Consider the following 16,867-nt stretch of genomic DNA (forward strand, 5'->3'; position numbering starts at 1 on the left):
AGTTAAACATATTAATAAGATAATTAAACAAAACTCAATAGCAATATATCATTAATGATCAAATAATGACATTATGGTCTATATTTAAAAATACTCTTCAGCTTGTAGAGAGAGCACTTTAATATATCACATGTGGCTTATATTCTCACTGTCTTATTTGTAGTATCTTCATTTTATTCTTTCTGTGATAAATCTTGCATAATTTATGTTAAAACTTATTTTTTAAAGATTTCTTTTTTTTTTTTTAAATCATTTATTTATTTATTTATTTGACAAGCGAGGAGTGGGAGAGGGAGAAGCAGGTTTCCCACCCAGCAGGCAGCCTGATGAGGACTCTGGGATCATGACTGAGCCGAAGGCAGACACTTAATGACTGAGCCACCCAGGTGCCTCTCTTCCAACAATTTCTTTCTTTCTTTCCTTCCTTCTTTCTTTTTCAAGTTTTTTTTTTTTTTAAGATTTTATTTATTCACTTGACACACAGAGATCACAAGTAGGCAGAGAGGCAGGCAGAGAGAGAGAGGAGGAAGCAGGCTCCCCACTGAGCAGAGAGCCCCGTGCGGGGCTCAATCCCAGGACCCTGAGATCAGGACCTGAGCCGAAGGCAGAGGCTTAACCCACTGAGCCAACCAGGTGCCCCTCTTTCTTTCTTTTTTAAAAGATTTTATTTATTTATTTGACAGACAGATACCACAAGTAGGCAGAGAGGCAGGCAGAGAAAGAGGAGGAAGCAGGCTTTCAGCTGAGCAGAGAGCCCGAAATGGGGCTCGATCCCAGGATGCTGGGATCATGACCTGAGCCGAAGGCAGAGGCTTTAGCTCACTGAGCCACCGAGGCACCCCTCTTTTAATGTTTCTAACCATTTGGAGATTCTAGTAAGTAAGTAAGTAGTAAGAGGCACTACGTAAATACTGAGTGGACAATTCAGTTAGAACTTGAACTTAATGACTGAGCCACACAGGCACCCCAAAAGAGAGATATTTCTTCAAAAATACAGCTTCCTTGCATTGAGAAAAGATAGTAAGAAAATCTGAATATTTCACTACTTATTAAAGAAATTGAATTCTTCATCAAGAAAAACTTCCAAAAAAAGCAAATCATATATCAGATGACTTTGTAGGTGAAGTCTACCAATCATGCAAGGTAGAATAATAACATGATAATATGCATAGTAATAATATCACATAAATACTTTCAGAAAACAGAGAAGCAGAGAACAGTTCTCAATTTGTTTTATAAGGCCAAAATAATCCTAATAACAAAACTTGGGAGATGCATTTAAAGAAAAAGTAACTATGGATTTATATTCCCCATGAATATAGATGCTAAACTCCTTAAAAATATATCAGCAAATTGAGTTCATGAAAATATAGAAAGAATAACATCTCATCACCTAGTAGAGTTAACTCTGGGAAGGAGAGATTTGTTCAACATTCCAAAATTTATGTATATAACTCACTGTATTAACAGAATTAAGGGAGTCATCATATCGAGAGATACATAAAAAGCATTTAAAAACATTCAGCATTGATTGATCATAAAATTTCTCACTCAGTTAAGTGAGAATAGAAGGCAATTTCCTCAAGCTAATAAGGGGCATTTACAGAAATCCTTAACTGACATTATACTTGTGGTGAAGTGTTGAATACCCTCTCCCAGTGATCAGGAATTGGACAAAGATGTATGTTCTTATCTCTTCCTTTCAACAGTTTAGCAGAGGTCCTAGTCAGTAAATAAAAATGAACCGGCAAAATTAAAATCTTGTATTTTCAGTGATAAAATTGCTTACAGAAATTGCAACAGATCTACAAATAGTACTTAAAATGAATAATGCAACTGGCATAGTGTCAGAGTATAAAATCAATGTGCACAATTCAAGTGGGACCAATGCATAGGAAGAAACTGACCTCACCTCCTCCCAGCGACTCACAGGTGTATATGGAACAATTTCCTCTGAAAACTAGCTGGATATCTCCTTCAAAACTAACAGCGAAAGGGCCACTTCCAGGTAGGCAGGAGAGTCAAGACCCAGTAGGGACAGAAACCCCACCCCTGGCAGGGCCACACACAGTCAGGTGTTCTCCCACACAGAGCTACTCCCTGAGGAGAGAGAGGTTCATATCCCACATCAGCACCCCAAACTCTGGGACCTGAAAAAGCAAGATGAGCCCCCAAAACTCCTGGCTTTGAAAACCAAAGGGTCTCACATCCAGGAGACCCACTGGGCTGCAGAGAACAGAGATTTTTTTTTTAAAGATTTTATTTATTTATTTGACAGAGAGAGAGAGAGGAAGAGCGAGCACAAGCAAGGCAAGCAGCAGGCAGAAGGAGAGGGAGAAGCAGACTCCCTGTTTAGCAGAAAGCCTGATGTGGGGCTCGATCCCATGACTTTTGAGATCATGACCCAATTGGAAGGTAGTCACTTAACCCACTGAGTCACGCAGGCGCTATGGTCCCTCAGGGGACCCACCTGAAAAGAAGACTTGGAGAAACACCTAGACACATGAGAAGGAGATTCATTTGTTGATCTTAAAACATCTACCTGAGGGGCAGGGGTCTGTTGGGACTCTTTCCCCCATGGAGATGCTGACACTTTTCACCTTGGTAACAGCCGCGGGTGCACTCCAGCCCAGGGCTCTCCTGGGGCCCCAGCCCTGTCTTCCGCTGTCTCGCTAACGCTGGCAAGCATGCTCAGCGCAGGGAGGCGACGCTCCTTGATCTCCTGGCTCTCCTGGCCAGAGGGGCTTGCCTTTCTGGGTCCCACAGGACTGTAACACTGGAGAGGTTATTCGTGGCAGGCTACCACCTCCAGGGCACTCCACAGACAGCGGACTGACACATGCCCCCGGGCTTGCTGTGACAAAGGCCTATTTACGTGTCCTGGAACCTTAGCTCCAGGGGCACTTCGGGTTTGCGGCACATCTGGAGGCTTCTCCGGGGACGGGAACTTTAGGGGGACGAGGGGGACGCCAACTTTGTGCTCTCTTCAGCCTCAAAGAAAACCCAGACACTAATTCTTTTTTTTTTTTTTTTAATTTATTTTTTATTTTCAGCATAACAGTATTCATTATTTTTCACCACACCCAGTGCTCCATGCAATTCGTGCCCTTTATAATACCCACCACCTAGTACCCCAACCTCCCACCCCCCACCCCTTCAAAACCCTCAGATTGTTTTTCAGAGTCCATAGTCTCTCATGGTTCACCTCCCCTTCCAATTTCAGACACTAATTCTTAAAGTTACCTGATGGGATGTTAATTTAAGGCCACCACGTTTCTGGGTTTTGTTTTATAGCTGACTAAGGCACTGATGCAATTAATACTTAGGAATAGTGTTTGGGCTAGTTTTTGAATTTCCTTCCAGCTGAAAAATTATGTGTAGTGATACATAAGCAAAAAATTTTAAAAGATGCAAAAATACTAAAATTACAAGTTAGGAAGAAATAGAGTAAATTTTTGAAAACAAGAGCTTACCTGTGCAGCTTAGTTCGGGGTTCCATCGCCCATTTATGCATGTTGAGAGTTTTGACTTTGTTGATCCTTTGCATTTATAACTTACATTCTTGTTATGATTATATATAGTCTTACCTAATGGTTGTGTCTGTTTGGTCAAGTTGAATTTACATTTTTCAAGTTCATTGGTTGCTATAAAATGAAGATATTACCTTGAAAAGACTAATAAGAATCAAAGCAACTACTACAAAAAAATATCTTAGAGTCAATAGTATAATGAAATTAGCATCTGAGCCCATAAATCCCACCAACCAATCTACTCCCGACCATATGGCATGAGATGGGCTCTTATGTATGAACATAAGTCTCATGTCCAGTCCTGGAGATTTCTGGGAAAATGTCCATCATAAATACCTTCTGCACATTGGGGATTAGAAAAGTGTAAGAGGCTCACTTTTTAGGATCATCTACATACTGAACAGTCATCGCCTTGACTACATTTGGTCCCACATTTATCTGTGGAAGTAGAATGTATGAAATTGCTAGCTTAAATATATTTTTTCAATAAAGGTAATACAATAAGAAAAGTAAAGCTAAGATGTCTCATACAGAATGTGAATATTTAAGTAGATCTTCGGCATGATCACTAAAAAATAGGAACAGATTCTTGGAATTAGAAGCCGATTTTAGTTTTACTGACTCTGAGTTAAATATACCAACTGTTTATATAGCTACATATTCCAAAAATTCAATGCAGATTGAAGTAAGTACAGATTGATATAGAGGTCTTTGTTAATGATTTGTTAATGTTGGCCAAAGAAGTAATGATTTTGTAATAAAAAACAAAACAAAGGAGACTAATTCAAAATACATTAGAGGCTGAGAATTAGTCCTGTTTTTAAGGCTTGTCCACAATGTTGAGTGAGACAAAACAAGGTGTTCAGGTGATGGTAACTGAAGGACAAAAGGGGTGGTGGTGGTTGTTCTCATTGCGCTATGATTGATGGTTTCTGAAAGAATTTCTTTGTTTATTAGGAGAAAATAAACATTTGGAGAAGAGTGAACAGCTAGACTAGCTGGAGGTACGATATTAATACTGAATGAAGAAAATTGGAGTAAGGGCTATGATAGGTGTGAGGGGATTATGTTAAGCTGAATATAGGTAGAAGATTAATCATTGGAAGACAAACTGAGATCAGAAGAGAATTATAATTGAAGCAGGTATTTTAGAATAAGAATGAAAAGTTGAACGTTTTCATGCCTGTTATAACTGTATGTAAATCATCCTGACCTTTGGATGACCAAGTCTTTTATGACTAACATGGAAAATATTGGGGACCCTTTTCATTTTTCCCTTGGAATGAGTTCTTTCCTAGAGTTTTCCTAAGTCCTACATTCAAAGAGAGCTCTGAGTGTTCCATCTTACTTATTCATCAGATTTCTAGGCATTAATTGTTCCAAGGAGAAGGCAGGGCTTAGGCACACCGTCCATGAGAGCACAGATTTACTACCTCTTTTGTTCGTGATGTATTCCCAATACCCAAAAGACTGGCAGACATATAGCACACATTAAACAGGAGTGAAACAAGGGGTGATCATTTCCCTGATGTGAAACAAGGGGTGATAATTTGTGGAGATAGAAGAGGACAAAGATGAGGTTTGGTCTTGAAGGACTGACAGTACGTCCAATGGGAATGTGTTCAGCAAAAACATAAGGATTAATAAACAACAAAACTTATGATTCATTCAACAAACTCCTGTTTAATGTGTGCTATATGTCTGCCAGTCTTTTGGGTATTGGGAATACATCACGAACAAAAGAGGTAGTAAATCTGTGCTCTCATGGACGGTGTGCCTAAGCCCTGCCTTCTCCTTGGAACAATTAATGCCTAGAAATCTGATGAATAAGTAAGACGGAACACTCAGAGCTCTCTTTGAATGTAGGACTTAGGAAAACTCTAGGAAAGAACTCATTCCAAGAGAAAAATGAAAAGGGTCCCCAATATTTTCCATGTTAGTCATAAAAGACTTGGTCATCCAAAGGTCAGGATGATTTTACATACATCAACCTGAGTGAAGTCATCCATCAGATTGGTTTCCTGGCCTAACCCTGGCTGCCTCTTTTGACAGAGTTCTTTGTCAATCTACTGATAGAGAGGGCCTGCGGCCCACCCACCCTCAGCTCATAGACTTGTTCCATTTGAAACAGATTGGGAAATTGTTAGAGACTTCGAGAAAGGCAAGATTCCTACAGGAATGTAGCCAGTGGGTATTAACTTCCTTTTTCCAGGGTTTGAAATTAAGAGTACTACCTAAAAACAAAAGTGTTCTATTTTCCTGGAAATTAGTACTCATATTTAAATCATATGAATAACCATAAGTAAAATTTAGCTTCATACTTATAAACAGTGTTAATATCAGGGACAGAAATATTGATAAAATTCTATTGTAATTTGTAGACATAAAATGAACTATAAGCAATGTCTGCTTTCATTATAATTGAAGAACCGGCTTTTTTAAAATAAGGTTTTATTTACGCATTTGAGAGAGAGAGAGAGAGAGAGCATGAGAAGGAAGGTCAGAGAGAGAGGGAGAAGCAGACTCCCTGCTGAGCAGGAAGCCTGATGTGGGGGTCCAATCCCAGGATCCTGAGATCACGAGGTGAGTGGAAGGCAGACACTTAACTGACTGAGCCACCCAGGTCCCCCTGCAATGGGACATTTTCAAGAATATATTTAAATTTCAAAAATATGTTAGCAAATATAGCTTTTAAAATAAAATATTAAATTTCATTGACTGTCAATTTGAGAAGTGTCTTCTCACCAATGCACTGAGGAAGTGGGGTCCACATTCCATTAAGACATGTAATTGACTTGTGTCCAATCATTGTAAAGTCCTCCATGCAATTGAACTCTACCGAATCTCCATGGTGATAGGGAGGGGCAGAAGACTCAACAACAGAGCCGTAATGAAGTTCAGGTATATCTCTACATGTACTCTCCACCTCTGCGAAAATTTCACAAAAATATGTTTACTTACAAAATGCAATTTATGTGTTTATATGAATACACTGTTGATTTCTGTTTAAATATGAATACTTTTTATACATTACCAATACATATAGGCAAGTTTGTCCATTGTCCATCAACACACTGAATTTTTTTAAAACCCTTCATCAGAAATCTAGTATTGCAAACATATTCCACCAAATCATTGTGTTCATAGATTTCTTTTTGTGTTTCTTTAACTTCCCCATTGAGGAGTTGAGGAGGTGGAGCACACTGTTTTGTTTGATCTAGAAGAGAAATACTGTGTAAATAATGGTTAAATTATCTATCTATTCTACGACTTAAAAATCCATAAAATAGAGAGTTTTAAAAATTAATTAATGTAATTTACAATATAATTTTTATAGTATTCTCAAACAACGGCATTACATCAGAAACATGTTTCCCAGTTCTATTACTTACACTGAACAAGGGTATTGGAAGTATATTTAAGCCCAGAAAATATGTTTAATAATCTAGATATTCTAAAGATGCATGTAAACAATTAATAAATGTGGTTGTGTAAATTACAGCAATATTCATATTTCATGGAAACATTTTATCAAAAGTGTTGGAGAAAATGCCATGATTTGAGAAAAGCATTTGATCAAGATGTTTTAACTTTTTTTTTTTTAATTTTTTATTTTTTATAAACATATATTTTTATCCCCAGGGGTACAGGTCTGTGAATCACCAGGTTTACACACTTCACAGCACTCACCAAAGCACATACCCTCCCCAATGAACATAATCCCACCCCCTTCTCCCAAACCCCCTCCCCCCAGCAACCCTCAGTTTGTTTTGTGAGATTAAGAGTCACTTATGGTTTGTCTCCCTCCCAAGAGCATATCATGCTTAGCAAAATAAGTCAAGCAGAGAAAGACAACTATCATATGATCTCCCTGATATGAGGAAGTGGTGATGCAACATGGAGGCTTAAGTGGGTAGGAGAAGAATAAATGAAACAAGATGTTTTAACTTTGATTAAGCATACATATGATTGAATTGATAATAAGTTGCTTGAATATTATTTAGACACAATGAAACTTGAGGAAAGGCCCATGCTATACAAAGTGTCCAATATTATTGGTGAAACTGTAGACAAGGAAAAACAACAAAAGGAATGTGAGACGTCATATGTGTATCTATGCATACTTCCACTACATATTTCAAGAAACAATTGGAGATTAATTGCTTAACTAAGGGAGTCTGAAGGATCTACCCACCCAGTACATGTCCTGGCTTAATGCACTAGATTATAGACACACTCAAAGCCAACAGAAAATTAAGATGTAAAAAAAAGGCTGATATCCAAATCCTAATTCTTATTTTAGCAATTGTTAAGATAGATATTCACCTTTACATGTTGGAAAATTAGGGGACCATCCAAAGTGGTAACATTGAACTGAATCTGGTCCAACTCTTTTAAGTCTTGGTTTGCAGGAGAATTTCAACATGTCTCCAACTCTATATTTGTTCTTTCTGGGATTAACAATTAAGTTTTCTTCTACTTCTGGAACCTTGCATTCTATTTCTATAAAAAAATGTCAAACAATTTAGTGAGAATATTTAATCAATCATCACCGAAGTAAATTTTATGTGTCTTATAAAAATGAGGATTTGAATACTGCATATACAGAGGGGCATCAGATAAATCCTCCTCCCCAAAATATTCCATATTAGATTTTACACACCTAAATTCATAGAGGACTAAGGAATATTAAGGCATTGAATAGCAGTATATGTATCCTGAAAATTTATTTGTAATGTCAACTTGCTTATTTTGGATCTAATTTTATAACTGCCATTTATTTATAAAATATAAGTGATATTGTTTTGTACTCTCAAAACAGGAAAGTATTCTCTTGCATTAAAAAAAGTGGTGCTATAATTTTAAATTGCACTCAAAAAAGAATTGGTATTTTAATTTAATGTAAATATAATTGGAGAACCAGAACACACTTAAGGCATTTCTAATGTGGCTTAAAGACACTATTAAAATTGCTTAATTTATATTATATTATATAAATATAATAAATATATATAATATATAAATATTATATAATATAAATTATAAATTATATATTATATAATAATTACTATGATTATATTATATAATTATATTAGTAAAGAAATAAAACTGAACCATAAACTGAAACATGAAACAAAGTAAAGAAACATGTTCAAGGCCACATAACTAGGCATATTCTAGGTGTCCTGAGTATTTATATAATATGCAACTATCTATTTTTATTGAACCTCTAATTTATATCATCTGTTAATAAACTGTTGATTATTCTCATTCAATTTAAGAATATGAAAATTAGGGGCGCCTGGGTGGCTCAATGGGTTAAAGGCTCTGCCTTCGGCTCGGGTCTTGCTCAGCGGGGAGCCTGCTTCCCTTCCTCTCTCCCTCTGCCTGCCTCTCTGCCTTCTTGTGATCTATGTCAAATGAATAAAATCTTAAAAAAAATATGAAAATTATTCCTTTAAATATGTCAAATTTGTGACATTTATGACATTCCTAAATATTATAAAAATGCATTTTTCAAATTTGGAACCCTCCTATCTTGCTAATTAATTTGCAAAATTAAAAAACTGGGATTTAAATATTAGAATCATACTAAAATGAAAAACAATCCTTTGACATAGCAGAGCATTTGTAATTATTAAAACATTTTACAGATGAAGAAGAGTGAACAAAGCTCCAAATAAGCTTGGTTATTGCCCTAGGATACATGTTTAGTCAACAATGGAATTAGAATTTAGTCAATGATGGAATTGGAATTGACTTGGCTGACTCCACAGGATTCACTTCCTTATCCTTTAATCACTTCCTTCTCTCCACATCTATGAGAACAGCCATTGCAAAATGTTTTCTTCTCCCTGTTCTCTGGGTCCTCCTTTTTTCTAGCTACTTTGCCACCCACTTCTCTTCTGCCTGACACCTAAACTTTGGAATGCTTCAGGGCTCAGTCTTGAGGTCTCTTCCCTTTTTATTCTGTATTCTTTTCCAGTTTGCTGTCATCATTTATTGGGTGACGATTCTAAATATATCTTTCTTAGTTAGACTCATATATTCAGCTCTGTAGTTTACATATCCAATTTTGACTGTCCATGGGCAACTCAACCATAACGTGCTCAAGTCAAAAGCTGTGATGTTCCTCCCAAAGTGCTCTTTCTTCTGTCAGCACCATCTCATAGAAAAGCATTGCCATTTACCCGCTTGCTTATGAAAAAAATTTAAAACAAGCATGTGAATCCCTTGACCATTACTCTGTCTTGCATCCAATATTTAGTAAACATCAGCTGTGTTTTCTACCAAGAAAGTAGATCTCGCATGTGTTCTGCTTTGCAGCTCGTCAGCCATCTCCTTATCCCATTCCCCACACTTACTCATCCTGCAAAAATTCCTGAATCTTCTCTTGCCCACCACAAGTACAACATATAGAAAAAAAAAAAACTTAAAAAAAAATCTAAATAAATTTATATTATTTTTTCCTTAAGACTTCTTTATGGGTTCTTATCAATGAAAAAATTAATCTAAAGGCTGACATGCCTTGAAAATAACCTGAATAATCCTTTTTTGCTTCCTATCCCTCCTCAGTTCATAACTCTCCCAAATCTTGAGTAGAATCTACTGACCCTGATTTTTCCCAAATATTGTTTTGTTGTCAAGGTTTTGCATATACTGTTTCTTTGGCTTGGAACACCACAAATCCACTCTAGTTTCCCAGATTCAAGTCTTACTCCTACTCTTAGAAAATAGTGGATTCTCAAACACGAAAGAGAGTCATGTAATAATTGTCCACGGAACTTGTCCAAGTCAGAAAAGAAAGAGCTTTGGGACCTACAGAAATTAACACTCGAGGTAGAAGGTGTAAAAGCTGAAACTCAAGAGCAAAATAGCTGAGGAAATTGTTAGAAGCTATAATTTTGGTTTTCTTATGCCATACACTAAGAGAACCCCATTTAAAATAATATGAAAGACTGCATTTGGATTAAGAAACATTATTGTACTTTATTTACAAATCTATCATGTATATGGCCCATAGGAAACATTAATATACCATGTTAAAGATTAATTATTGTATTTGGGCTTTAAAACATTCTGTTCTCCCAGTTTACATTAAATCAGGAGACACCTGATTTTAGTCATTCTCTCTTAAAAATGACGTTAAATAATGCAAATTTGTTCAAAACGGAACATTTTAAACACGTTTTGTTGATTTTGTTAATCTTGAAAAAAGAATACCTGAAAAAACAGCACTTACCATAACATGCTGGTTTATGAGACCAACCGTCATTATCACACACTATGGAACCTGCACGCCCATCTCTGCTTTCATATCCGTCAAGGCATTCATAGTCCAACGTGTCATTGACTTTAAACCACTGGCTATTGTTTCTGATTCTGGCATTCTCCAATACTGGCACATCACAAGATTCTAATGCATAATAGAATCCAAGGTTTCATTTCTAATATCATTTAATGGACAGTGTAATTAAGTCTCATCCCAAGGAGGTCAAAAAAGCTTTATCAATTAGTATGTGCCAATAAATTAAGTATCCATATTAAAAGAATCTAATACCAGTGATAAATCATTGTCCTGAAAAAGTTACTCAAAAAGAAAAAATATGTTTCTACACAGAGTTTTTCTTATCACTGTGAAAAATTTATTCTAAGAACACTTTTCTCATTTATACTTATATGTTTATCCCATGTTTATAATAATATAGGCTGTTACAGGTGTATCAATACTTTATCTAGCGAAGTGGAAGAGCATTTTGTGAATTAAGATGCCAAACTCATTAGCAGTGTGACAAATAGGCCAGATTGGTTGATTCAAGATTAATTTTCAACAGTGCGAGTAATAAACATCCAATAAAACTGTACTTTACAACATAATAATTTCCAAAGCTCATAAGCTTATTTTCTTTCCCCAATATATTCCTAATGGCTGTGTATTCTTTAAAACTTACCAAGATTGAATAGAGAGCTAACTCAACTTTTTAAAATTTGTTATAAGGAAGTAAAGTGTTAAAAGTGTCAATTTTTGCTAACACAGTAGTAGAATGATGTTAATAAAGGTTGTAAATAATTCATCTCAAATGTTATACTGTGTTATGTAGGCAGCTAGAAAGCAAAGCTATACTAGTGAAAAATGAGAGAGAGATTTTCTCTTCCATAATAAGAATGTTTTAATGGATAACTGATTGCAATTTAGTATAAAATGAGTTCGATATGGGAAAAACTTTATCATTTTTCCCCCTGTGGCTAGTGCCCATAGTAAACATGGAAATGGAAAGAAATATGGAAATGAAAACAGTAGAAATGGATATTCAAATATCCACTTTACTCTAAGTGAATATGCTATATATCAGTTTAGACTATCACTGTGTAGCTTTGGAGGACAAGATAAACTGAACAAATTGTTCTTAGAAAATCTTCATAAATATCTAAGGACAGGGAAATCTTTCAACACAACTGCATTTGGTATTATCTAGAAACATTTCTGTCTTTAATAAATAGATATTTATGCAGATTTCCTAAGTGAGAGGATTTTTTAGAAGTGGATTTATCCTGGATTATCAAACATGTAAATTCTATAGGTTAAATTAAAATTATGCACTATGGACCCAGGTCTTCACTTAAAAATGTAACTTTTAGGGGTGCCTCGGTGGCTCAGTGGGTTAAAGCCTCTGCCTTTGGCTCAGGTCATGATCCCAGAGTCCTGGGATTGAGCCCCGCATCAGGCTCTCTGCTCAGCAGGGAGCTTGCTTCCTCCTCTCTCTCTGCCTGCCTCTCTGTCTACTTGTGATCTCTGTCTGTCAAATAAATAAATAAAATCTTTGAAAAAATGTAACTTTTATGTCTGGGAACAAAGAATGACATAAAGTTTAATCACCTTAAAACAGGTACAGTAGGCACAAGGATGTCAGCTAAAAATAAATGAGTTTATAGAAGAATACATATAAGCCTCGCTATCTAGTTTCCAAATCACAGGATGTTTTATTTTAATTAATTAATTAATTAAATCAGAAGAAGTTTTAAAGTGGAAGAAAACTTGAACTGAAAGATGGACTGATATGCCACCTTACAAGTGATTAAAGAGTGAAAAAATATATTTTTTATTTATCTTTTTAAATGAGAACCATGTCAGCCCTTGCCTGCAGAGAAGAATTAAGTTAAAGTAAACTTTTGCACAACGATCATCAGGATAATGAATATGAACATAAAATTACTCACTAATACATGTGGGTTGACGAGACCATCCACTTTCCAGACATGTAATTGATCCTGAAGTTTTACCATCTGGTGTTACATATCCTGGTTTACACTGATATTTTGTTTCTTTATTCAAGGAATATTCACGTTCAGATTCAGAAAAAAATCCATTTTCAATTGTTATATCTGATTTTAAACATCTTTCTGAAAGGGAGAAAGTACAAGGAAAAGATAAGCATGTAAATATTTTTATGAAGGCTCAAATAATGTAGCAATATAAAAAATAAGGAGTCATTTATAGATGAAAACCCAGAAAATCCAAATCACCCAAATTCTTGAGACAGAGAAAATAAGCTATGTGTTTCCAAAGACATTAAATCAGGATAGTTCATTAAAAAAAATTTTTTTTTGTTCATGTCCTCTGCCCATTTCTTGATTGGATTATTTGTTCTTTGGGTGTTGAGTTTGCTAAGTTCTTTATATATGTTTAAAAAAAATTAAAAAAAATTAAAAAAAATTTTTTTTGAATAAAGAAGTAAAATTTAGAATACTCAGAATCCCTTCTAGGAAAATATTAGAAATTTGTCTAATGCATCTGGAATCCCACAGCATCCCAGAATTATACGGGCAATGGATCCTCTCCAGGAACTTGTTTTAAATATTGTGTGCTTAGCATCTCTTTAGCAACCCCAGCATTCAGTTAACTAATTGAGATATCTCAATCTGGTGGTGATCTCAGAGAATCTGCCACCATAGCTACTACAATTCTGAGAATTTGAAGTGTTTGTCATCATAACTGTGTGCTTGAAACCACATGGATAAATGGAGTTTGATGAGTATGACACAGATTAACACATTACATTCATTTATCATCTAATACCAAAATGATGATCCTCAAATTATGTATGTATAACTTCCCTTGAAACAATAAAGAAGACTTCTGTCAGTTACCAGGTCTCTTTACAAAATTCAGCTTTATTTATTGACTAGCCCATGGATAAAGAAGAAATCAAAGGAGAAGACATGGAGTATATATTTTTTCATAATTGGTAATTTTATTCCTTCATGTGGGACACCTAACACTCAGGATATGGAATTAAAGTATATAATTTTTTTTTTTTTTTTTAAAGACAAGCAGCGCCTGTGTGGCTCAGTTGGTTGAGCATCTGACTCTTGTTCTCAGCTCAGGTCTTGATCTCAGGGCTGTGAGTTCAAGCCCAGTGTTGGAATCCAAGCTGGGCATGGAGCTTACTTAAAAAAAATACATTAAAAAAGACATTAAGTCTTTTCAATTGAATGATAAGAAAAACATTTTAAATAAAATTTTGTGAGATGGTACTAAAGTAGTGCTGAGAGGGAAATTTTACCATTATATAACTATGATAGAAAAGAGTAGACAGCCTATTGACTCATTGTTTCTGCTTTAAGAAATTAGAAAAAAAAAAAAAAACGAAAGAGAACCCAACATATACATAAATTTGAAAATACAGACTGTTTTTAGGGAGATGGTAGAATAGGGTGCTTTATTATTTTCTATTTGATTTATTTGTGCTCTAATTTTTATTATTTCCTCCCTCTAATTTTGGGCTTATTTTGTTTTTCCTTTGTTTCTTGAGCTATAAAGTTGGGTTGTTTATATAAGATTCTCTATTTTAATGTAGGCATTTGTCATTAAAAACTGGGATTATGGACATTGGGGAGGGTATGTGCTTGGGTGAGTGCTGTGAAGTGTGTAAACCTGGTGATTCACAGACCTGTACCCCTGGGGATAAAAATATGTGTTTATAAAAAAATAAAAAATTAATTAAAAAAATATGAATAAAAAAAAGAAACATAAAAAACAAAAACAAACAAAAAAAACTTCCCTCTTCCCATTGATTTTGCAGCATTTCTAAATTTTGTTACATTGTGTTTTTATTTTCATTTGTCTCAAGATTTTTTTTTAAAAAGATTTTATTTTTGTGAGGCACCTGGGTGGCTCAGTGGGTTAAAGCAGACTTCAGCTAGGTCATGATCCCAGGGTCCGAGGATCGAGCCCCTCATCGGGCTCTCTGCTCAGCGGAGAGCCTGCTTCCTCCTCTCTCTCTGCCTGCCTCTCCATGTACTTGTGATCTCTGCCTGTCAAATACATAAATAAAATCTTTATTAAAAAAAAAAGATTTTATTTTTGTATTTGACGGAGAGAGGAGACACAGCCAGAGAGGAAACACAAGCAAGGGGAATGAGGGAGGGAGAAGCAGGCTCCCCACTGAGCAAGGAGCCCAATGTAGGACTCGATCCCAGGACCTTGGGTTCATGACCCGAGCCAAAGGTAGATTCTTTTTTTTTTTTTTTTAAGATTATTTATTTATTTATTTGACAGAGAGAGATCACAAGCAGGCCGAGAGGCAGGCAGAGAGAGAGAGAGAGAGGAGGAAGCAGGCTCCCTGCTGAGCAGAGAGCCTGATGCGAGGCTCGATCCCAGTGTTGGGTTCCCCAATGTTGGGTCCCCCAATAATGGGTCCATGATTAAAGGAGTGAGATTGATACAAAGTGAAAGTCAAGCAAAGTTTTATTTCATGCCAAGCATCAAGAATCAAACTGACCATTCAGGACAGTCTCTTACAGAGAGGGTGACCCCTCCCTGACTCACAGGCTAACTTTTATAGAGCAAAGGCCATGTGGCCTTTTATAGAGCCTGGCCACACACATGTGGCCGATAAGATTGCAATACACAGAGAAAGCTGCACAGTCATGCTAGGTCACACACGGGTGGCCAATTGAACTACAATTCACCCCATAGTAGCTATTTGAACTAGCCTATCACCTTAGTCAGAATAGGTGCCCAAAAGACACCCAAAGGACAGGGCCCATACTCCTTGGTAGCTAGGGGACAGTATGCTCCCCCCACTGATTGAATGTCTCCACCTGACCTGACTCATCCTTGTATTTGGGCTTTGTTACTTGGGACTGGTTTCCTGGACTTGCTTTTAAGTATGTCCCCCTGGGGGGGAGCAGGGCCAATTTAGGTTCTACTGCATAAACAACAAAATTGCAGTTCAACCAGGGCGGGGCTGCTCTGGCTGAATAGGCCCTTACACCAGGACCCCAGGACCATGACCCAAACTGAAGGCAGAGGCTCTAACCCACTGAGCCACCCAGGTGCCCCAATTTTAAATTTTTCTGATAGAAGTATAGCCACTCCAACTTTCTTTGGTTGCCATTTACATGAAATGCCTTCTTCCATTCCTTTACTTTTAGCCTATTGTGTCTTTAAATCTAAAGTGAGTTCTTGTTTTTTACTTATTCAGGTACTGTATTCCTTTTAATAGGTAAGTTTAATCCATTTACATTTAAAGGAATTATTGATAGATGAACACTCACTAGTTACCTTTGGCTAATTGTCTTCTGTTTTGAAATTGCTTTTTTCAATATCTTCCACTTTTAATGACTTTCTTTGCCTTATAGTTATTTACTTTTTCTTATCTCCTTATCTTTTGTGTGTCTATTATAGGTTTTCCTTCCTACTTTGTTGAAATATAATTGAAAAAATTGTATATATAAAGTGTACAATAAGATGATTTGATACACATATACATTTGGGTATGATTTTAAAAATCACATTAATCACCTCATATACTTATTATTATTATTTTGTAGTTGGAATGCTTAATATCTACTCTTTTAGCAAATTTCAGCTATGCAATACATTATTACTAACTACAGTCATCATACTGTACCTTAGATCTTCAGAATTATTCATCTTATAACTGAAGGCTTACAGCCTTGGACAAGCGTCTCATTTCCCTCAACTTCAAGCCCCTGATAATTACCATTCTACTCTCTACTTCTATGATTTTGAACTTTTCTTTCTTCTTTTTTGATTTTATCTACAAGTTTAATCATGAAGTATTTGTCTATCTTTGGCTTATTACGTTTAACATATTGTCCTCTAAGTTCAACCATGTTGTTGTAAATAGCAAGATTCTCTTTTATCTCGTGGTTGAATAATATTTCATTGTACATATATATCTATATATCTATATATCACATCTTCCTTATCCATTCAACAGCAATGGACACTTAGGTTGTTTCTATATGTTGGCTATTGTGAATAAAGCTATAATGAACACAAGGGCACAGATATTTCTTCAAGACAC

General features: G+C 35.9%; 1 protein-coding gene across 1 annotated transcript in view; it reads right to left on the minus strand.

Moving 5' to 3' along the window:
- Window positions 1-16,867, minus strand: part of CFH (complement factor H) — a 50,749-nt gene that overhangs the window by 12,632 nt on the left and 21,250 nt on the right. The window contains exons 2-7 of the mRNA XM_082702155.1: window positions 12,750-12,932; window positions 10,774-10,947; window positions 7,857-8,033; window positions 6,565-6,747; window positions 6,276-6,458; window positions 3,474-3,644 (exon numbers count right to left, since the gene is read on the minus strand). Coding sequence (XP_082558281.1) covers window positions 3,474-3,644; window positions 6,276-6,458; window positions 6,565-6,747; window positions 7,857-8,033; window positions 10,774-10,947; window positions 12,750-12,932 — 1,071 coding nt within the window. The remainder of the gene's footprint in view (window positions 1-3,473; window positions 3,645-6,275; window positions 6,459-6,564; window positions 6,748-7,856; window positions 8,034-10,773; window positions 10,948-12,749; window positions 12,933-16,867) is intronic.

Source organism: Mustela nivalis, assembly GCF_964662115.1.
Source record: "Mustela nivalis genome assembly, chromosome: 16".
Classification (NCBI taxonomy): Eukaryota; Metazoa; Chordata; class Mammalia; order Carnivora; family Mustelidae; genus Mustela; species Mustela nivalis.